General features: G+C 29.2%; 1 protein-coding gene across 2 annotated transcripts in view; it reads left to right on the forward strand.

Moving 5' to 3' along the window:
* LOC107441897 (synaptogenesis protein syg-2) overlaps nucleotides 1-24,173 on the forward strand; it is a 154,657-nt gene that overhangs the window by 70,029 nt on the left and 60,455 nt on the right. For both annotated transcript variants that reach the window (XM_043044077.2, XM_043044074.2), the window contains exons 2-3: nucleotides 12,185-12,520; nucleotides 15,098-15,208. In XM_043044077.2, coding sequence (XP_042900011.1) covers nucleotides 12,185-12,520; nucleotides 15,098-15,208 — 447 coding nt within the window. The remainder of the gene's footprint in view (nucleotides 1-12,184; nucleotides 12,521-15,097; nucleotides 15,209-24,173) is intronic.

Raw genomic sequence — 24,173 nt, forward strand, 5'->3', positions numbered from 1 at the left:
TTTAAAGCAAGAATTAATCGAAAAAGAGCAATGAAATGTTCTAATAAAATCTGCATTTTTTGTTAAAAAATGCATAATTTTTAATCTCTCTCTCTCTATATATATATATATAGTATATATCATATAAATTATGTTAAATGAATTTATAAGCATATATTAAATGAATCCAGTTCATATAGTAAAGTAACTGGATTCATTTTTCATTTTTGATGAACTTTCATTATTTTAACGAATGCAAACTTTCGTTAGAAACACAACATGCTAAGCATATCGGAACAGAGCTTACATCAATTATTATTTTCCAGGATTAAAACTTTCTTTGTAATCGTCGAGTGTCTCATTGCGTTCAACATTTCTCCTCTTTTGAAATAGTTTATAATTAGTCCTTCTGAAAAATTAAGATTTCGAAAGACTGTTAAATTGTTTGTACAGATATTCGTAATTCTAAATATTTAAAATTTTGTTGAGATTTCTAAATTGTGTTAGTTGTAATGATTCTACTAATAGTGATTCAATACGAAAATGGGAATAACACGGAAAAATAAAATAAAACTTAAATTGTTATATTTACAATGCCGTAAGATTTGGAGCAGACCGGCCGTTATGTATGAAGAATTTAAACTTGCACGCATTTTTATGCATTTCTATGTAATAACTCGTAACTTTTATTAATTGAATTGCAAGTCTCATAATTATTTTTATTGTTGTTATAATTGAAAATATTTATTAGTTTATACATTAATTGCAATAGCACTAGCGTCTTCCACATTTGACATTCTTAAGTGAATTTAAAGTTAAATGCTAGGTTTTGGTACTCGCATCAGAATTTTTCAAGACAATATTCACAATTGTCTTGAGGAATTTTCAGTTTTATCAAAAGCCTTTTAATTTAACTACAAATTAAAAATATAAAATATAATAAAATTGGGATTATATAGTTGCATATGAAATGCTTTTTTACTTCACAAATCCATCATTTTTTTTTACATATTTCTGCAACCCTTAAATTAATAGCGATTTTTACTAATTCAGGAATTTTCAGTTTCGTCAAAAGCTTCTTAATTTTACCAAAAATTAAAAATACCGATAAAATAAGTTGATGACTATTTTTTGAAGTGTTAATTTTATGGAACTTTTTTTTCGATAATAAACAAAAAATATACGTTATAATACTAGATATTACTTCAATTGCACATTTTAAAAACATTTCATGCATCTGAACACCAAAATTATTGGCAGCTGTATTACGCCAAAATCGCATTTCTCCAAATGTTTTTAACCAAACTTCTCCTACACCAAAACCAAGAATACCTCCTGGTGTAATAAAATCGTCTACACTAGATCACTACCCTGTTTGTTATTCAGTATAACACTAAATTTCATAATTACAATAAGATATGATGAACATAAGAATAAGTAAAGTTACTTTCATGATGCAATATAAAGAAATAATAATAAATTTACGATGTATATATATAATATTTCTTAAGAGAAATTAGCTTCTTAATCCAATATACACACATCATTGATATAATATTAATTTGAACTCGAACAAAACTGAAGCGAGTAAGAGGTAAATGTTATAAAATTATTTTATACAATTGACAGATTCATGTAAATCATATGAGGACATAAATGTGCTTATTATACAGCTAAGAACATTCACGCATTTTATAACAGTTTATATGATTAGTTTGTCAAAATTGATCCGACAAGAATATTGAAATAACTACCGACGGAAATACTGAAATTACTATGACAAATTTTCTACCACACAATAAGGAGGATTGACTCTTACTTGGTATTAAATATGCTATTTCTATTTTTTGTCAATTCAATACTAAAACATGTGCACAAACCGCCATCTTGGCCGTCATATTTTCACTAACTAGAAATTTCGCAATTATTCGACTTTAAATTTCTACTAATAGTCCAAAACATTTGTTATGAGTTCAAAACATGCTATACTACCATCTCATACAAGATTTTCGTTACAGCTTAAATATAAAATAATTATTCGCTAAATGTACGGAGCTCCGAAAAACACGACCTTCTTCACCAACAAGGTGCAGATTAGAGTAAGCTTTATAAATTATTCTCATTCGAATTTGACTACGCCGGTTGAAGTATGCAAGAATGCTCGATTTGGTATTTACTTGAAATAAAGTAATTAGTCGTAAAATTTGCAAAGTTTTTCAACAATAATTTCGGACAGGTATTGCGTCACAGGTCTTACAGTCCACAATTTTTTTGTCAAAATAGAGACAGACATTTTTTATGATGTGGTTTCTTGATAAAATAAGTTGATTTTCCTTTAGACGATATACATATTTCTAGAACTCTCTAGTAAACACTACATTCAACACAATAAAGATAATTTAGAGTGTATTATTTGGAATTTAAGTTTATAAATTATCTTTTAGCTGCAAAAAATCTAAAAATTAGCTGAATGGCTTACATATGTTATTACACAATATACAGGTAAAAATATGCATTTGAAAAAAAAATCTATTAATATTGACTGACGACTATAAGATAAATAAGATTTAAAAAAGAAAATGCTATTTATCTTTCAATTTTATTTTTACTGTGTACTGTTTGTTGCATTCCAGTGAATATAGCTGTTCCTTCTGTATTGGAGCTGTTTCCTTCATTTTAGTGCAGTGTTAAAAATTAAATTTAACAAAATACCAAGAAGTATTATTTTATTTCTTCCTATGAGGCAGCATTTAAGACTTTGAATAGAAAACGCGTAATATTATTTATCTTCACATTTTACGAACACAAAAACGTGATGTAAATGTTAAATAATAAATCGTGCTATTGTGTTTAGCTATTGTGTCAAAGGGATTGAGATTATCCATTCTATTAATGCCACTTTTAAAACAGGCATTACTTATAAACTAAAAATGCATGCATATATGCATAAAATAAGCATATATGTATATGTGCACACATGCAGATATGTACAAGCACATGTGCACTTTATAAGCATAACATTCATAAAAGTATAAGATAACTGTCTAAATATGCTTCTAAATATTATTTTTCGTTGTAATTGTGATCATTAATAGCTATTATAATATTTACCATAATTATTAACAGAAATCAATAATTTATAATTTTCTAATCATATTTGGTCTACTGTATTTGGTAAGTGTCTTTAATATCCGCTTCATTCACTTAGTTAAATGAATTATTGTTAGTTTGAAAGGTAAATTTTTAAAGCTGTTAACATAATAATAAATGTTTGTGCACAGAAACAGATATAATTTAAGTATTTAGATCTATTAATTTTTAACACCAAGTTATTATTATCGTATATATATAAATAAATGTAAAACTTTTGAAAATTTTATTTACCATTATTTACGCGTTTAATGCAATTAGAAATGCTATTTACTTTACCTTTATAACTTCATGTCTAACTTCAAATAAAATATTTGTGATTATGTTTACGTGTATGCGTTACAAATATAAAAACATGAAGTAATTTTTTAAATTAATCTAAATTTTCATATTGTAAAAATTTCATAAATTATAATGAGTATGGAATTAACCGTTTAATCAGTTACAATTTTAAAATGAACATTACGCTAAATTCATTCGAAATTTAAAAATTAAGCTATATTAGCTAAATGTCTGCTTTTAAAGTGTAATTTTTTTCAGATCTGCACGATTATTAATAACTATTACAGCAATTACACTAACTATTCACAAACATGAATAGTTTTTTAATTCTTAATCACATTTATTGCAAAAGCAAACACTTTTATGTATTTAAATATGGTATCTATCAATTAGCTTCATGAATTATCAGTTGCTTAAAAGAAAAAAAATTTAAGGAGAAAAAGTATTGCGAACAGTTTGCATGCTTTACGAGGTATATATATATACCTATCAAATTTCGTAGTCTTTAGTAATTCTCAGATAAATAGAAATATATAAAATCATTACAGAAATTTTTTTTTTGCAGTGAATTGCTTGTTTTTTGTAATTTAATGTCATTTATATGCACCATTATAGTTACATAAACTACAGAATAGTAATTTAACTATTAAGTTAAATTTCGTAAAAAACTTTCATTTTCTGAACAAGATTTAAATATTTTGTAATATTTTTTCTTTACATATGTAGACATTTACAGAAATATATAATATTCTAAAAAAGAATTGAAATGTAAGACACACAGATCTATAGTTTTCATATATTTAAACATTACGGAAATGTTAAAAGTTAAATTAAATGCAAATATATAATATTTATTTTCACTTTAACTAACACATAGCTTATATACTGAGAAAATAATTGTATTTATTTATACATATGGCTTATGTTTGATATTAATTAAAATAGTTATAATTATTATTTCATGCTCCATAATGTAAGAAAAATAAACAGTGAATAACACATTTTTTCTTATTGAATGAGATTTTAACAGATCTTTGATAATTTTGTATTGCTGATTTCAAATCTAAAATAGGTTTCTTTCTCTAGTTTTTTTTTAATGATTTAAATTGCATTTTTGTCTAAGTGTACAAGATTAAAAACATTATAAAAAAACAAAGAGTGGCATAAATGCTGCAACAAATTTCTTGGGATGTTGGAACACATCAGGATTAAAATTGCATAGAAGCCTTTGCCTGTAAGTGCCGTCACACGCCTCTAAAGGCGCGGCACTATTATAAACAGTTTCTTCATTTGCTTCTGAACAGGTCATAATAAGTTAGGACCCATAGCCGTGCATATCCGAGTATCAATTCCTATACTATTTTAATTCTGATGCTGTATTCTAACTCCCTTAGAAGTTTGTCACAATATTTTATTTAACTTTTTTAAACTTTTATAATTCGACATAAAGTAGATTAAAAATGTCATTTTGAAACGAAACTGCTCTGTAGGAGCAAACTATTTTCATATCTGAAAACCCCACACCCAAATTAGCCTGAATCAAATATTTACATAAATTCAACAAAAAGTTTATTCCCCAGTTTAATATTTTATTTTTTAGAAACAAATCACTATAAATTTCCAATCCTTGTATTAGTATTTATGCCCATTAAAAATAAAAATAAATAAATAAATTATTCCTAAATATTTATATTATTATTTGAGATATATTTCAAAATTTTTACATCTTAAGAGTTTATTCTTATAAAGTTCATTTGCCCAAGTAACATCATTGCATGAAAGCTTTTTTTTTTGTATAAAAGCTAAAAACTTGGCTTGCCTCTCAAGAGAGATAAACTAGATCAAATAACCACAGCTTAGATGAAAAAAGAGTTGAGAGCAGATAACAAACTAACGTCTCGGGAAGCCATTAAACTAGAATTTTATACCCTACCATTTTTCCACACTTACAGAAAATGCATCACTCCCATTTCAGCTTTTCTTTTTCGCCAAATGAGGAATCCATCCAAAGTACTATAAAATACACATGGTGAAACTACAAACATTATTTTTATCCAAACTTTCAGAGCAAATAAATATGGGTTTGAATTCCATAAATAAGGCATGAAGAGATTAGGAAAATTATTAAGAAAAATGAATTTTATTTTATCAATTCCTTGCGGTTGATAAGAAAAACACTGTTTTATCGTTTTTAAACATATTTTTTTCTTTTGAATTGGCCTTTTGCTTATTTTTGAGAGCTGAATTATTTCCTTTTAAAATAAAAAATTTAAATCTATGAAATATTTTTACATAAATTTTGATTATTAAGCCGGTTTGGGATACTGCAATTTAAGAAGTTTGAAAAATGTTTTAAGTATTGTTGTTCTTATCTTAAAAATAAATGAAAATTAATATTAAAATCCTTTAATGTTTGTTTGTTTTTTTAAGAGGCAAATTTTTATTAATGTTTTCAAAAGAATCTGGCGTAATTGGTCTCTGTGGGATTTTGTTAACAGAGTATTAAAAGAAAAAAAAGCGTGTTCAATAATATGGTTAAAATGTACAGCGTTTTTGGCTCTATGAGGATACCAAAAAGCTCGGTAATTTATTCCTGAACGCTTTGTCAAGGGATTAACTGTAAAAAATTGTTTTATAATTTATAATAAAATTTGACTATTTGTTAAATTTTGGAAATTTTATCATGATATCTTAAAAAATGGAATAAAACCCATTAATTCGATAAGCTTTACTTTTAAGTTTTTCAATTTTTACTAAATGTGTGGAAATAAGAACCATAATTTTAAAAACCAGAATTTCTGGTTAACCGTAATAATATTAACGAAAAAAATGACAAATGAATAATTTAAAAACCTTATATATAGCTTTATTAATTAGAATTATGGTTTTATACTGGAAACACACGATAATTTTACCAGGATATTTTTCTACTTGAGCTTATTACTTATTTTGTAATTTTTCACTTTACTTTTTGATAAGATATTTAAAATTTATCGTAATTTAACACGAAAACTTATGGTTTTAGTTTCGAATAAAAATTTCTCTTTAATTTTTTAACTCAGAAAACACTTACTAGATTCCTCAGTCTACTAGTTTGCAATTCTCGAAAACAGTGCAAAAAATTATTTTGTCATTATTGTATGAAAAAATACATTTTATAGCGACTTTTCATTGTTTTATACTCTATAAAATGTCTGATTATCATATAAAATATCTGGCATTTTTAGCAGGGAATGAAATATTGAAAATATTTTATAGTTTGTCTAGTCATTACATAGATTGCCTAGGTACTCTGCAGAAGTAAAAATTCTCTTTGCGCAAAGTATTATGAGTGATAACTAAAATACACTGCTATTACATGTATTCAATGTTAATTCTGCAGAATACCTATAGGCAATATGGCAAATATTAATAATTTATACTTGCTTATACATAATTAGGCATTCCAAAAAAGGGCTGGGAATTCTTTTGGATATTGTACTTTACACATTAATGAAAACGTGTATATCATTATATTCATTTGCTGATTTACGCATTGCTTGATATAGTTATACATAATAAAAACATATTTCACAGTACAAAAGAGAGTAATTATTCGTGATAATATAAAATTCCATTAAAAACTACTTTTAAACATCTTAAATTGGTCCATTTCTATAAAACGCTACATACGTTTTGATGTCACATTGAACTCATACGCGTTTACTCATACGCGTCTACTCATTTCGATAATGCATTGGTTTGTATACGAGATTTATGTTAAATATATAACTCGTACATATTGGTATATATTCGTATATTTATGTGCCCCATTTGCACAAGTCCTTCAGATTAAAACATTTGCATGTTACCGTTTCAAGTATGCCCTCATCAGCACTTCATCGGGTTTCATCACTGGTACATCAGACGCTCGAACATCGGCTCAAAGAACATCAATTCTACGTCAAGAATTAAGAACTCAGCCCCTCGTCTATAGCAAGACAAAGCTGAAAGGAAAGTTATAAGTTTGATACTTTCTCATCTCATATGTGTATTTCATGCTTTGACCTGGATTTTAAGAAGAGTTTCCAAATCATCAAAAGAAAAACCTTATTGTTAATTATAGAACTAACATACCATATTTTTTAATTATTTGAAAAAATAATTATCTTTTTTTTAAATTCCCTACACTAACTGCCAATTAAGTGTTATAGGTATGACTGTATATTTAACTCATTAGTGTGGCGTTAGCTCCAACGAATTAAATCATCTCTATCATCTGTTCCCATTTTCTTACTTTTAAAGGTTATCCAATTTAAAACCGAAAAGCGTATACATTTTAATAAAATGAATAAAATTTGTGTTACACTGTTTGAATATCCATTTTAAAACTAACGTTAAAATAACAGACAGCAGTCTGTCTATCCAATTAACCATAAAGTTCAAGGTAAAGATTTTTGTTTTTACCTTTACGTTTTTAAAACCGTTTATAATTCGTGCTGTGAAAAAAAAACATGTATCCAAAACTATACGGTTTTACCATATACAATTAGCATGGTTTGAAAACCATAAAAAGGAAAATTAACTGGACTTAGGAGCTATGTTTTTCCTTAGGTAATGGGTATTGAAGTTACATTATGGTTGAGTTTTGTTTTACCAAATATATTTGGTTTAATTGGTTTACCTGATTGTTTCACCTATCGTAAGAGACGGGTAATACCAGATTTTTTTGTGCAGAGCAGCTTTACGGTATTGCCATTAACACGTGAATGAGGGTAATGTATTCTAAAAGTTCAGACTGGAAACTCGTCATGTGTTGAAGGGAATGAAGGAAACTTTGTGATGTTAACGTTGAGATTCAATCCCCAGCTCTGTTGGCCATGAGACTGACAGATTAGTCTTGTCGGCTATGATATGTACCAAGCTGCATGGAACTAAGTAATTTTACTAGATGGGCCTAGTTGGTGTGATAAAATTCTAGTTATTTAACCGTATTATGTGAAAGCAGTTAAAAAACGTTTTTTCTTACGTTTAGATGTTTAAATACTATCTTATTTATGATCATTTGACAGTTATGCTGTAATATGATAAAATAACAAAAAAATACATTTTTATTTAACCATTTTTTTCTGAGAAATGTCTAGCAGGGAAATAAAACATTGTTTTCAACGAAATTTATATTTCACATTATTTGATAGAAGAAAAAAATAGCAGTTCAGGATTTTGATTTGTTTATAGTTACTTTTAAAATCATTCTAAAATATAGCCTTTACTTGAACGATAGTGATTTGAAAAGTCAATCAAAGGTAGAAAGATCAGAATCAGATCAGAAAGACCTTGCATCTTTTGAACAAATTGTTCCAAATTGTTAACAAACTGCAAGCATTCAAACAAATTTGAATAGTTTTACTGATCAACATATTTTATAACATAAAATGTTTGCAGATAGATTTTTTTTAAAATCTATTTTTAAAAAATGTTTTGTGTTTCATTATGTTACCATTAGTTTGACTTAAATCATAAATTGAAAAAAATTTCTGTAAAAAAAAAGTTCCATGATTTCAACAAATATTAAATAAATATAAGCAAAATAATATTTCTTTTCATTTGTGTGCAAATGAGAAGAATAGGAATCACAATGTATGAATAGTAATATAATATGAAATAGTATTTAATGAAAATTTTAAAATATGGGAATTTATTTCTATAAAAAAATTTTTTATTTAAATTTGAAGTTCATTAAAATTATATTTTAAGTATTTATTTATGCAAAATTTAAACCAAATGTCGATTATAATAAGCCAAACTGAAAATTATAGTCCTAATGAATGAGGTTAAAAAATTTTAAAATGAAAAATAAAATAAAGACCGAAAAAACTTATTTTCCGTAAACAACAAAATTATTCAACATTCATAAAACCTATTTGAGTCCTAATAAAATATTTTTCAAATTTACTACGTATGTCTAGATGGCTCCTTCATGATTTTAATATATATTTTAATAATATATACTACGAATGTATACACTTAAAAATCTGTTTTTATTTTAAATAAGAGATGAAAGGAATATTTATTTTAGTTTAATCAAATTTTTCCAGTTGAAAAAGTGATATCAATAGATTTGGAGCATACAAAAAAACTTTTTATTTCATTGGATTTATTTGGCAATACCATTTTCTCTTCCATAAACTAGCTAGAAATAAATTTCCTTTTTTTTTATCCAAAGTAATCTTCACAATACGTTGAGTTAATATTATTCAAAACCTTTCATATTTTCAACTGAGGGCATTCGGAAAGATATGATTTTATTTTGACATCAAAATATTTCATTCATTTTTAAACAACTTCAATCCAATTACTGGCAAGTCAAGAAATTGCCTTCATTGCTTGTTTCATGACTTGAATAGAATAAAATCCTATCAAATTTCAAACACACCACACTCATCGAATAAAAGAGCAAAACATTTCAACAAAAATGTTGTGGTAGTAAATTTGTTTGGTGGCGAAAGTAAAGTTTGGTGACAAGAGTTGAAACAGGGACACCAAAGCAGGCGAGAGTTAGTGGCCTCAACGGCATTTATCTGACAGAGCTGTTTCTTTTTGTTCTCCTAAAATAGATAGAAGCAAAATAATTTTTGTCTTTTTCCGCCAAGATATACCAATCAATTGGGAAATAACGAAGCATGACATGTTTGGAGGAATTCTTTTGTGTATAGAGTAATGCGTAAAATATGTAACAATGACACAGACACTCTATTGCTTGTAACAATCCCATTCAAGATGGACGGAAATTTCTTTCTCTGCAACTCTATTTATATTTCTTTTTATTTGCAGAATAATTTTCTAGATATTGCAGGAATAAAAGTTGAATGAAAGTTATTATGATTCTCAGAGTATAGTAAATTGACGAAACTTAGGATTGATTTCTTGCTTTTTGAAAAATAAATGTTTTAGTGCGATTATATTTTTATTGACAATGTTGACAACAATATATTGACAATGGAGAAAATTTATTTTCATTATCTGCTGCAGGAAATTCTTTAATAGATCTGATTACTTTCGTATCATTGATTTCAAATCTGCCATCGGTTTTTCTCTCCAAGAATTTTTTATTCAGAATTACTTTTCTAGTCTATTTTTTGTCGAAATGTACATGTTTAAAAACGTTTGACAGTGGGTCACATGAATGCTGCAACAAACTTTTAGAGGAATCAGGGCGTTCATCAGAATAAAAATTATTCAGGAATCCTTATCCAAAAATGTCGTTGTATACTATTAGGGGCAACGCTTCCTTATTGTGAAGAGTTTTTTCGTGAGCTTTTGAAGAGGTTATAATAGACAAGTGTCCCTAGCTGAGCACGATGATATTTCCCGGCATGAGTTCCTATGATATTTCAATAATGATGACAAACCCTTAGTCCCCTAAAAGTATATCGCATTATTTACGCGAACCCCTGCTGTATATACCGCTTTTAAACTTGTACATGTCGACAAAAAATACATTGAAAATTTCATTAGAAACAAATTCTGCAGATTTTGGAGCAAAATTAATTTAAGATTTGAAATCCCGACACCCAAATAAGGCAAGATTAAATATTTGTATAAATGTAACAAATATTTTCTCAGGAGTGTAATTTATAGTAAATTCACTATACTTTTTGAGAAACATGATATCTATAATTCATAGGGCTTGTACTGTTTTTATATTGGCAAAATGGCAAAATATTGTTTTTATATTGGCAAAAATGAAAGATAGTCAATTTGGTGATTTGAGAAGCACCATCAGTGCCCGAAAGTAGGATAAAGCGCCCCTAGACACTCATGGTGAACGTTATATATCTGGAATTTCGCACCTCGACATTAATGAATGAAGTATGTTTTGAGTTATGTGCTTAGACTCTGATGATAAAGCTATTTTTAGAACTGAAACAATCCCTTATATTTATAATTATTATATTTTGCGTGTTGAGGTCTGTAAAGTAAATACAATAGATACAGATTTTGTTTGAATGACAAGAATACTCCAATTGTTTAAAAGCGCAGTTAACTTCACGTTTATGTTTTTACAAATTATTTCTCTCTTATTTCAAACCTTGAACAGCATACTATAAAAACACCACAAGAGAGAACAACAAAAGAAATTTTAACAGTCTTTCAATTTTATGACTGTAACTTCAAACAGCAGAATGCCATAAATGTTTTAAAAAAATATCATTTTTAAGAACCATTTACTAAGATTCGGTGATAGACTCAAACTTAAATATTCTTTCAGAAATTAGTACGAACTTTTCATTAATTTAAGCAGAGATATTTTTGCAATGTTTGACTAGAGTATTATAAAGAAAAAACTAAGTTTGTTAGGTAGCAATCCCGAATTTGAAGTCCTATAAGTATCATTCTTTTTACTGTTCAATTTTTTTCTAATAAATATTTGAAGAAAAGATCTCTTTAAATTAATGTATGTTAGTGAACTTTGCCCTCTACTCACTGACACTCTCGATCTTGAAAATTTTTTTCTTTTGCTACTTGATATTCAGTTAAAAATGAATAATTGAAAAATTCATAAAATCATAAACAAAACAGTAGTTAAGTACAAGAACAATTCAACAGATCGCACATTATTTAACACTGCTGGACTGGCGTACTGATATCCAGCTAGGTGTTGCACATCACCACTTTATTTTTTCTATTCATTACACTTTTTAACACCTTTTTTAGAAATTATCAAATAATATATGATAAAAATTACAATTCTTAAAAGAAATGTTTAACATGATTTCTTTTTTCTCTGCAGGTGTCCCCATTCATTTCGCTGTTGCTGGAGAAAAAGCCGCCATTCCCTGCAATATATCCACTCCCTTATCAGATGATCAAGTATCTTTAATTTTATGGTACCGTGTTGATATGCCAAATCCTATTTATACATTAGATATCCGTAAAAGGACTATAAAAGAGGCCAAACATTTTCCAAGTCCTGAAATTAAGGATCGTTCTTATTTTAATATGAATATACATCCCCCAACACTTTATCTTGAACCAGCCAGAGTAGAAGACGAAGCAGACTACAAATGCAGAGTGGATCTTCGTAGGTCTAGAACTTTGATACTGCACACGAGGCTTAACATAATTGGTAAGTCTTGCATATGATTTAAATGTAACAAATTAGAAGCTTGTTTTAATCTATAATGATTTGCTGTGAATTAACTATTTCGATATGTTTATGAGTAAGAAATATGGTCGATATTCAAACTTATATGGGAATTTGTGTAAGCAATAATGCTTTTAGCTGTAATTTTGTACAAGTTTTTCTTGGATAAAAAATTTATATTTTAATTTTGCACAATGCTAAACAAATATCAAAATATATAACTAAGTAAAAGCAATGATAAAATCACAAATAGTAGGATAGAGTTGTAAAAAAAAAACAGGCAAATGGATAACACTGGAATCGAATTTTAGACTATACTTGTGTTCATACTTAAAAAAATTTGCAGATCTCCTTTAATTTCTCAAAAACAACAGAGCGAAATGTATAACTACAGCTTTTAAACAAAAATCAAAATATAGTGTGTCAAATACGTAAACATATATACGTGCGCAGATGGAGCTAGTAGAGGAATATACTTCATTAGTGCTCATGGCAAAAACTGCATTTCTTTTGCTCTACCATCTTATCAAATTTCTTTCTTTTTATGCAGCAATCTAAATCAATTCTTTCAATTTCAAGCAACAAAAAGTATTAATTACTAATCTTTAGGTGATGGAACGAGGGGAGAATTGCTCAGGACTTGAAGCAAACCTGTTTCATATCCAAATTTGAAGAGAATTTAATTTAGCTTCCTACGACATGTACTACTTATGGAAATAGTTTCATCGAGAAAAAGCCTGACCAAGGTCGATCAAGAGCCACAACGGTGAATGAAGACCGTTATTTGTCGACTACAGCGAGGCGCAACAAGGAGGCTGCAGCTTCTCTGCTGTCTTGTGGCCTCTATGGGGTTACTGAAAGCCGAGTTTCAAGAGTTACTGCTTTCAGAAGGCTTCATGAGAGAAAATTATCTACATTAAAACCTGCTGTTTGCGTCTCACTGACTTCCGAAAGCAAAATAGTCTGTTTTGAATGGTACAGAAGTCAATTAATAGTCAAATGCTCTCGCCACTGATGGGCCTCGCTTCAGCTTCGCCGTAATTTCTTAGAAAGAGAACCAGGGATTCGATACATGCCATCTAATGTCAGAGAAATCAAACATTCAGGTGGCAGATGTTTGCTGCTCGGGGCTGGCCTAATGCTTTTTTATCCACCTTCCCATCCATGTCTTTGAAACTATGAATGGTGTGATGCATAGGGATGAGGTCTTGTAGCCCCATGTTCGCCTTTTCAGGGGTGCAATGGGTACTGAGTGCAATGCAACACCATCCCTTGCATTTCTAGTCTACCATTCTCTGGAAAATGAAGATATTTGCAGGATGGATTGGCCAGATCTGCAGACTTTAACCCGATAAGGAATGTGGCGCTTTGGGGAGGAGAATTACAATTAGTTCGAGAACCGCATATGTCTCAAAACAGCATTGCGGAATGAGTGTGGCAAACAGTGACAGGAACTCATAATATTCTTTATTTTCAGTATGAAATCATGGCATGAGGACAGCATATCTGTATGAAGGAGGCATATTTCCTATCAAAACATTTTTTAAAAATTTAATTCTGCAACTACTCTTTGATACCATCCTACTCTGATAAGTACAACGCACGATCTTACGTGCGTACAATAATTGTTTATTAGTTATAATTTTTGTATAATGAACCAAACCAAATTGTTGTATTATCAACCAAATTTTATTAAAATCTAGCCAGTTGTTCTGGAGATAATCGACCAAAATTTCTCCTAATTTTGAACACCAGTGTAGCCTTTTGAACATCAACTGCCTTTTATCAGAAATCATATGAAACTAGTTGAGACAATCTCTGTATTATTTTAAAATGATAATGATTCTTTTTTTGTTAACTGGTGCTCTTAAACTAAACAGGAACACAATCCATAGATATAATCAGTTCCACAATAAACCAAGTCAGAATCCCTTGAACTTGAAATGAAAGAATCATTATCACAGTTTTTTTTTAAAATTTCTGTACCTAAATGAAGTTAAATATTTTAATTTATTAATGAATTTGAAACATATTCTTTACATTATTTGTTTTTCAAACTCCTGAGAAGTTTCTCAGTGTAGGACGTGCTATGAATAATTCGACTCTTCTGTTGGAAAAAAAGTATTTTTATAATTATCATTATTAATATTTCTATATATACCCGGTGAAGTAATACGGTCAGGTTGCTTAAGTTCGGGTAAAAGCGTACTTCCAAAAAATAATCTATTTACTTCCCTAAGTATATTTTCTTAGACCTAAAGAGATAATTCATTATTTCAAATAAAAAAAATTAAAGCAATTTGATCTATAATGTTGTTTAGCAAAAAAAGTCAAGTTCCTTATCATTTTTGAAGAATAACTTCACCCTATCAGACAAAACAAGATATCGACGAAGGCCAAATACGTAATGGTGGCATTGACCTATATCTTTTTATAGAAAAAGCATCATTAATAAATATGAAAGTTTAGATAATAAAAGAGAGTGCCATGCAGATGAAAAAGTGTCACATAAAACCGTATATCTAATCATTAAGATATTTATAGACAATTTTTTGTCAGTTCCCCCAGGTGATCCATATATAATGGATGAACATGGGCAGCGATTGAGAGATATCATCGGACCTTATGATGAAGGAGCTTTCTTGACCTTAGCATGCGAAGTTGATGGTGGTGAGTACAATACTTAAGATATATTTTTTAGATAACGTGGTATGCATATATGTATTCATATGATAAAGGAATAAAAAGAAGGTAGATTTCTTTTTATTCCATCTATAAAAGATGTAATTTTAAAACACTGAAAAGGCAAATTCAAATTAGATGTAAAAAAAACTTAAAAATAAGCACGTAAAAGTTGAATTAAGCAACGAATTTTGTTTTATGATAATACTCAAAAACATTCTCCTGAATTAATCATAATTACTGAGCTTTATTTCGCTTTGTAAAACTAATTTGTATTTGACTTAAAAGAGTGTTAAATAAATAGAGATGCGTAAGCACTCCTCTTTTTTTACATTATACTTATAAAAATAGAAACTGAATGTGCAATTATTATTTTAAACATAGATGTATGTTTTTCACAATTTATTTTTCATAAATGACGAATTTAATCTATAATAAGGAAGCGAAGAGTTTATCTGACAGTCTATCCTTATAACTTCAGAACAATTTATGCTAGTCTCCTAAAATTTGGAAAGAGGGAAAAAGCGCACTTTCAGTCATTGATATAAATTAAATTGAATGCAATAAAGATGCCCCAACTAAAGATTGATCTATATCACTGAGTAGAATAAATCAAACAATTGTCGTTTGCATCTTTTCTATTGGATGATTCATTTTCCCATCTTAATAGAAACGTATTCCTATTGGTTACTATTTGTACATGATTTATCATTGATGGATTTCCAGTGAACAGGATAGTGAATGACGCCAGCTTAGATATTTCCAATTGGTTCTTAAAAGATATTATAACAACATCAGCACTGTTTGCTCATTTTCAAACTCTGATTAATCAAAGAAGTAAATTATTGCAGATTCTTTATCATTTAATTAATTTTTATTCATTACGTCAGATAAACTCAATGATCAAGGTGAATGTGGTACCATTGATGGACTACGTTAACGAAATTAGAAACTCTAAAATTATTTAAAACCGCGTTTTTATTTGACTTAGAGTTATTCTATTGAAATGAGTTTCTACGAAACTAAATAATTTAAAATCAATTGTAATTGAAATGAAAAATAAATTACGTACTGATAAGCAAAATTAAGAGAGAGATAATATTAATTTGATTAAGAAAAATGTAAAAAAAAACATCATGTCAATGTTAACCATTGACGCCAAAGATTCTTGATTTAGCGTGGAAATAAGCAATAATCTCTCTATTCTAAAAAAAGTTTTTGCAGTTAATTTTGTCCCCTGAAAAACTTTTTAACTACGTGATGAAAATCTAAGATTAAGGAATCAATTCATTCAGAATCTTTCANGGAAATAAGCAATAATTGATATAAAAAATAATAAGTTATGTAGTAAAAAGGAAAATAATGGAAAAATAATACTAATTCATTTAGGAGAAAAGTAAAAAAATACACTATACAATTATTGATGACAGTGATAACTAATTTCAATAACATGCACTCCTGGCATTATGGTCATTGGTGCTGTTTTAATAAGTATTAAATTTACTACAGTAAGTATACAATATGCACAATGAGATATTTGGTACAAATTAAAACTGCGGCATTACTGAGGAGTTTTATTATAGACGTTGTGAAAGAGAATATTTACAGGTCACCAATAGGAATAAAATAGCGTAAGGTCACGGGCAGAGCAAAAAATAATAATGAATAAAAAAAATGGGTTTGTTTTAGCTTTATAAATTGTTTTGAAATATTTTTTTATCAGTTTTGCGCACGATTTCGCTGTGTTGTTTAGTACTAAACAATCGGTTCTTTCCTTTTTTAATCTCAAAGTAAGAGAGGGAATTCAGATATTCCTGTATAAAGACAAAATGGATACAATGATGCTTTGACTGTTTTATGAAATAAAGAAAATATTTTTTTCCGAATGCATTAACCAAAAGCCAGTTTGTCAAAAAAAGCAAAGAAAAAAAAAATCAAATGTCATGTTTTCAACTTGATGAAAATATACAAAATTCCTCCGTTACAATTTTATTTTTTTTCCAACCAATCAGCACAGTGAATTATATCTATTATGGGAATCTCCCGTTATGGGTACCCCTCCCCCCGTTCTTCTATTATGCGAACAACTACTCTTTATTTTTTCCTGCACCCCCTTCATTTATTAGCTTAAATTCTATTAATGTATCACTGAGTATAAACTATGCTTATTTTGTATTAATTTTTATGAGATTGAAAAATATTTATTAAGCATTCAAATTTTATAAGGAACATAGGTTGAATGAGAAAATTTAAACGTTTTTTCCAATCACTATTTTGAACACAATCCTTAAAAATAATTTTCCTTGAAATGGCAAAACAACTTTCAAAGAATATCGTTTGCAATAGCTGTCAAATGCTTATTAAAAAAATTATTACAAGTAGTTGCCAATGACATTTATGCTTTTGTGTCCCAATATGGCAGCTTTGGTGGGAAGTATAGAGAACGAGTAATGAAAATGAAAATAATAGATTTTTTTTTTGTACAAAATATTTTATCCTGCTTTACATGTTCATTGATAAATTTAAATTTGAAGAAAAAAAGAAAGAAAAAATCTTGTCATTTTACGTATCCGCACCAAATGAAAATCATAATTTTCGGTAAATTTACCAAACTTCCTGATGTAACGATAAAAAAATCACTCTTTCGGGACATATAAAGTTTAAAAATACCCACTTTTTGCCACCTATACAATATAATCGTGCTTATACACTGAGTGTCCAAATTATTATGACCCGTAATATTGCTCGAATTCTTCTTGGCATAAATTATATGAGATGTTGGTCGAAGGTAGGAGGAATTTGACCTCATATCCGATGAACTGCACTTTTCAGTTCGATCAGATCGGATGGCATTGGATCCAGCTGTCTGATGCCCTGTTCGATCTTATCCAACAAATTCTCAATTAGATTGAGATCTGGTGATTGTGCGGGCCAACAAAGCAAAGTAAATTCACCGTCATGCTCCTCGAACCATCTGACGACAACACGAGCTGTGTGATAAGGAGCATTGCCTTGTTGAAATTATTCATCCCCGGCAGGATACACCATTTACGCAACAGGATGTACTGGATCTGCGATTGCACTTAAGTTCCCCTATGCATTCAGACGTTGTTCCTCATGAATCAGAGACATCGTGCAATGCCAAGAAAACATCCCCCTAACCCTAACACTGCCTCCACCAGCTTGAAGTGTTGTGGCAATGCAGTTGAGGTTCATGCAGGGTGCAATTAAATACATGATTCATCAGACCACATGACCTTTTTCATGTCATCTACTGTTCAATCCTTATGCTTCTTTGCAAACTGGTCTGCTCTTGTTTTAGGCTGACAACAGTGACTTTCGAGCAGGTTGTCGGCTCCCACAGCTTATACGATGTAATGTGCAGCACACAGTTCGCTCAGAGACGCTTGCAGTTGCACCTTCATTAAGATTCCTTGTCATTTGACGTACTGTTACTCTTCTGTTGGATTGACTGGACAACTCTGGCAAGTCGACTTTCAGCTCGAGGATTCAGTATCATTTGACGACATCAAACATAACATTGAGATCCGGGTTTCTGAATGATAGTTCACTCTTTGTGCACATTAATAACTGCTGCTCTCGAACAATTCGCAAGATCAGCCGTTTGGCTGATATTGTTCAGATGCTTCGAGGGCCAACAATCATCCCGCGTTCAAACTCAGTTAAGTCAAGTTTTTTGCTTTTACTCCCCACGTGACACAGAGCAATTTATGGTTCACTTGCCTTGCATTCCCTTTTTGTAGCTAGACTCTCTACGAAAGTCTATCTACCGCTCTACTGCGTCCCCTAACGGGAACACTGTGATGCAATAGCTCATTTTGCACAAAACTGTCAGGTGGTCCTAATAATTTGGCGTCTCAGAGTATATCAAGAAAAAAGAGACATTTTTCTTTATTTTTAGATGGACTTCGATCAGTTGACTTTTTTTGATCTAACTATTAAGATCTTTCATTAGATCTGTTTTCTTTAGAATTTCCCTTCTTCTAGATTTTTTGAAATTTATCATGATTTTCTTAGAATCCAATAAGATAAATATAATGTATAAATACAATTTCAATCTGATTACCCTAAGGAAATGCCACTGTTTCTAACAAACTGTTGTCGAAAATCAGGTTATACTATTATTGAGGGGGTCGTAAAAATGATAATCCTATATGAGGATTTTTAATTTAAAATTGCATACATTTTGAAATTTTCATTAAAAATAATAAAAATGATTAGCATATATGAATTTTCGTTTTGTAAAAACATAGGCGGAATAATATTTATCCCTTTCGCCGCAAAGTGGAATCGATTCTATTTTTGAAATTTTTAATTTTGTATGCCTGGTTTTTCTTAACTAGATAAATTCGATTTTGAAATTCTTGAATATCCCTGCGATAGAAATGGAGTATTGTTATATAGTAATTAAACAGAGGAATTTGTTATTTGGGAGAGCGTTAACCTAAACTTTTATGTTTTCTATCGAAATTATAGTTGTTATCTACTGTTTTTATTTATTCAACATATGTTTTACTTCTCACAAATGATTTCCAAAAATCAGAAATGCAGGACACCAGTGCTTTAATGTATCAAATAAACCAAGGACTCAAACATTTTGCGTCTGTATTCAGACATAATAATAATACATAATATTCTATTTTAATTTTTACTTCCATTGTGTTCTATAACGGTAAAAGAAACATTGCTGGGAAGCTTTTTAATGGCCCTTATTTTTTGTTCTGACATACGTGGAAAATACCATTACGCATATATCACAATGTTTTTATTTCTTTCCATAACTCTAAGTTACGGTTTATAATACAAAGAGAGGAATGCAATCATGAACTCGTTTTTTCTATAAAGAAAGCAATATGAAAGGTCAAACTGAGTTTATTACAAAAATGTATGTCCAAGCAAGATAATTTTATAAGTACTCTATGTGAATATTCAGGAAGTTGTGTTATTGCTAATAACATTATATACTTCTTTTCTAGCAGCCCATAGTAGCATATAGTGGCAGTAAAAGTTGTTTTTTTTTTAATTTATTTATTTATTTATTTTTTATTTCTCCTCGATAGTAGGAAAGATTTTGTCTCCATACCAAATAAAAACATTTTCATTTTGTCATATGAAATTTGTCTGGATACAATTTTCAGGATATTAATACTTTTGGAAAACACTTATGCCCATCTTATGTTAATGGTGACTGTTTTCAAGGAAGGCATTATACTATGATACATGTTCGAATGTAACAGGAATTATGTCGAATAATCAGTTTATTATTAAATAAAATCAGTTTATTCCTAACTCGTCTTTTATAAAATCCTTTGGATTAATTGTAATTTATTGTGAAATTACTACAGTTTAAGGATATATTTCTCTATAAACTCCCAGTGTTTTTAATAAAAAAAAACATTTACCAGATAACGTATGTTATTCTTACAAAAAAACAAAACACTAATGGTGAAATAGTCAGTTAAATGATCATTGTCATTGTCCATTTAAAGAATAATATGCTTTTCTTTGAGAGTCATCAGTAAACAAAAACGCATTTCTGGTATATTAGCACTGATGAAATGATTCCTAAAAAAGGGGAGAATAATATACAAAAATAGTAAAAATTACAATTCAAATCATCAAATATTTATTTATCAGTATATTTTTTTGTCTTTAATTCTAATATAAAAGATTAAAAACATAACGTGAAACAAAGTCCTTTTTATATGTATTTCAAAAAGTTTAAAAAAATGAAATAAAATGTAATTAAAATTTAAATCACATTTAATTCTAACTTGCAAATTGAATTGAGCTGGTTATTACTGAAAAGCATAATCATATATGGTTATTGCTGTAGGCAGAATGTGCACCAATTTTTTTTTGTCAGGAGAGATTTATGGGATGAACGCATTAAAAACTTTTCTTATTCTTACTTGAACACCAAGAATGTCAAAATTGTCAAAAGGAAGTTCTCAAAAGTTTTGAGCGTAACAAGCACCTGAACTTTAAACAAGGAAAACAATTCAATTTAAAAGAAAAGCACAGTTAAGGTTTTTGATTAAATTTATTGTCCTGTCTAGTGTCAAAATAAACATATTGTAAAATGGTTTCCTTAAATGTCTTTGTATTATTTTTCTAACTAAAGAAGCAAGTTTTGGAATTTTGGATATGTTTCAAAATAAGCAAATTACTAGATAATCTAGCAATGCATATCCAAATGTAACGATCCAGAAAACAGAACATTTTTAACAAAAAATAGATTACATAAATATTCTGAATTTATTTATCGATCCTTAAAATAATTTTTCAAATATTTATAATATTTTCTTACGTTTTATGAAACAATTTAGCTTTAAAATGTCCTTTTCCTACACACGAAATAGCGTAATGTTCAAATCCCGATTGATCGCAATAGCAATAATTTCTAACATTAATTTGTTGATGAAATCATTCTGATGAGCTCACATTCAATGAAAAAAATTTGTAAAGGTGAATTTTTTCAAACAGAACGGTATTTTGATAAATTAATAATTATCCAGTAACATAAGTATTAGAATAATTTAAAATTATTCATGGCAAACATTCTTTGTGACTTTTTAAGATGCTCTAAAGTTATTTTTGATACTTTTTTAATAAGTTTTTTATACAATTTTTAATTGAAAATATAAAATTTTACCAAAACACCTGCTTCCTTTATTCGTTATACAAATAAAAATAAGCGAAAGTCCAAAATGAAGGGGGGACTAAACAAATCATTTGATATTTTCCATTAAAAAAAAAACAACCTCTATTCGATTAGAAATGAAATGCTCCGTGAGATAATATGTTTGTAATCGTCCAGAAAATATTATTAGAAGTACATCTGCGTGCACAGATATCTAAATGGGACGAAAAGAAGCTTATTTTGTCTCCAAAATCACGCAATGGGCAAACTTTGAGATAGCAAGTCAGTCACTTAGAGAAAAATGATAAAGAAATAAAGTAAATGATTCATAGGGCAGAAGAACTCTTCTCAACTGATAGATTTCGAAATTGGTTTGGGGAATCATAATCGATAGCCTCCTCTGCCCACAAATCCCGAAAAAATGAAAGCAGGAGAATATATATCTTTTAGAAATATATCTGAAATTGGAATCGTGAGAGCACATGACCATTATTACCGTTCCCTCACAACCAGAAATAATGTAATATCTACTTCTATAAATCCTTTGATGAATTGAATAAATCGTTCAATACTGAATGGAAGTAGACGTTGGACGTCCGATGGTAGAATTATGTTTTGAGAAATAGTGTTGTGGTTTTTATACATTAAGGGGAGTTGATTTACTGAATAATTGAACGTATGGTCAGTTTGACACTCGTATATCACATCTACTGCTTTCGTTTATGCGATATTTTAGCTTCCTAACACATAATTGATGATTATCTGTAAACTTATTTTATGGAAAATATGATTATAACCCAATTAAACTTTTTTTAAAAATTCTTTTAAATTTTATAAGCAATCTTGGTATTTTTTGGTGGAACAAAATACATTATTAGTTTGTATTTGCAAATTTAAAACAAGCATGTAATCTCTTTTAAGGTACTACATCATTCTCATAGAAATTTTTCGTTACAACGTTCTGTATAATTTGTTAGATACCTAAAAAATTCCGTAATTATAAAAAACAGCACAACGAGTAGACGATATTTTATGCAAGGAAATAACGATAATTTTAGAACTTCTGAAAGAAGAGGATGTGCTTTTTCAGGCTGTTTTTCATTTTTTTTTTTTTTTTTCGTGCGAAGATGTTTTGTAAACCTTTTACGGGAAAAGATAAAACTTAGTCGTTATTAAGAGAGCTGATGTACACAAGGTTGGCATTGTCGAAAGCTTGGCCACCAGAATTAAAGCTTCTTCCCCACGTTGGTGACCGGCGTGGACGTGATAGGAGCTCGATTACATCGAAAGTAACGCCCACTTTGATGGGTGGTCCACATTGACCAGTTGACTTGCTATTTGTGACTGCGTCATCTCATTATGTACAGGCTATTTGGAAAATACATTACACCGAAATGAGAAAAGCCTCTATTTGTTTGGATTTAAAAGTATGAAACTAAACTAACTTGCAAATTCCGAAAAAAAGATGTAATAACTACTATTATGAATCGTTTAATGAATTGCATAAATCGTTCAATACTGAAGTAATTAAATGTCTAATTTGTACTATTATATGCTGAGAAATAGTGTTGTGGATTTTGTGTATTGTTGAAGTTGATTTACCGTATTATTAAACGTAAGACACTCGTATATCACCTCTATGACTTTTGTTAATGAGGTAACTTAATTTACAAACCTTAAATTTATTATTAACTGCTAACTAATTACAATTTATAAAAAATGCAAAAGGTTCTTATCTAGTGTAATTTCACGTTCTATTTTATGGATTCAGTATTTTCTTCAAACATGTAGTTAAAGTGTATAATAATATGTAAGATCAAAAAAAAAATCTGGTAAGATTACCGTATGGGATATTTAAGACACTCTTCAAAAACTATAATTCTAGTAACAAAACCAAAATATACGAAATTTAAACCATTCAGATACTATAGGTTTCCTTTTATATGGTATCAGTTTACGCGAAATTCTGGCTTTCAAAATTACAGTTATTTTTATAAACAATTTTCGGTGCTCCCATAGTGATAGAGATCTTACCTCCCAAGTAACCCTGGTTTGAATCCCAGCACTGGATGGCTGTCACGAATTTCGCACTCTGCTCTCTCCGACCACGGTGCTGGCGTAACATATAAAATATCCTTAGTGATACACTGACCATGAATTAGAGTCCCCTTGCTGTCACGATAACAGTTAAAGATTTTCGTGGTTTACCTCTCCATGTAAAGTGAATTCAGGTTAGTTTCTACAGAAAGTGTTCCTCGAATGCAAATTTATCCCAATACTTGATCACGG

This window comes from Parasteatoda tepidariorum, chromosome 1, assembly GCF_043381705.1.
Source record: "Parasteatoda tepidariorum isolate YZ-2023 chromosome 1, CAS_Ptep_4.0, whole genome shotgun sequence".
NCBI lineage: Eukaryota > Metazoa > Arthropoda > Arachnida > Araneae > Theridiidae > Parasteatoda > Parasteatoda tepidariorum.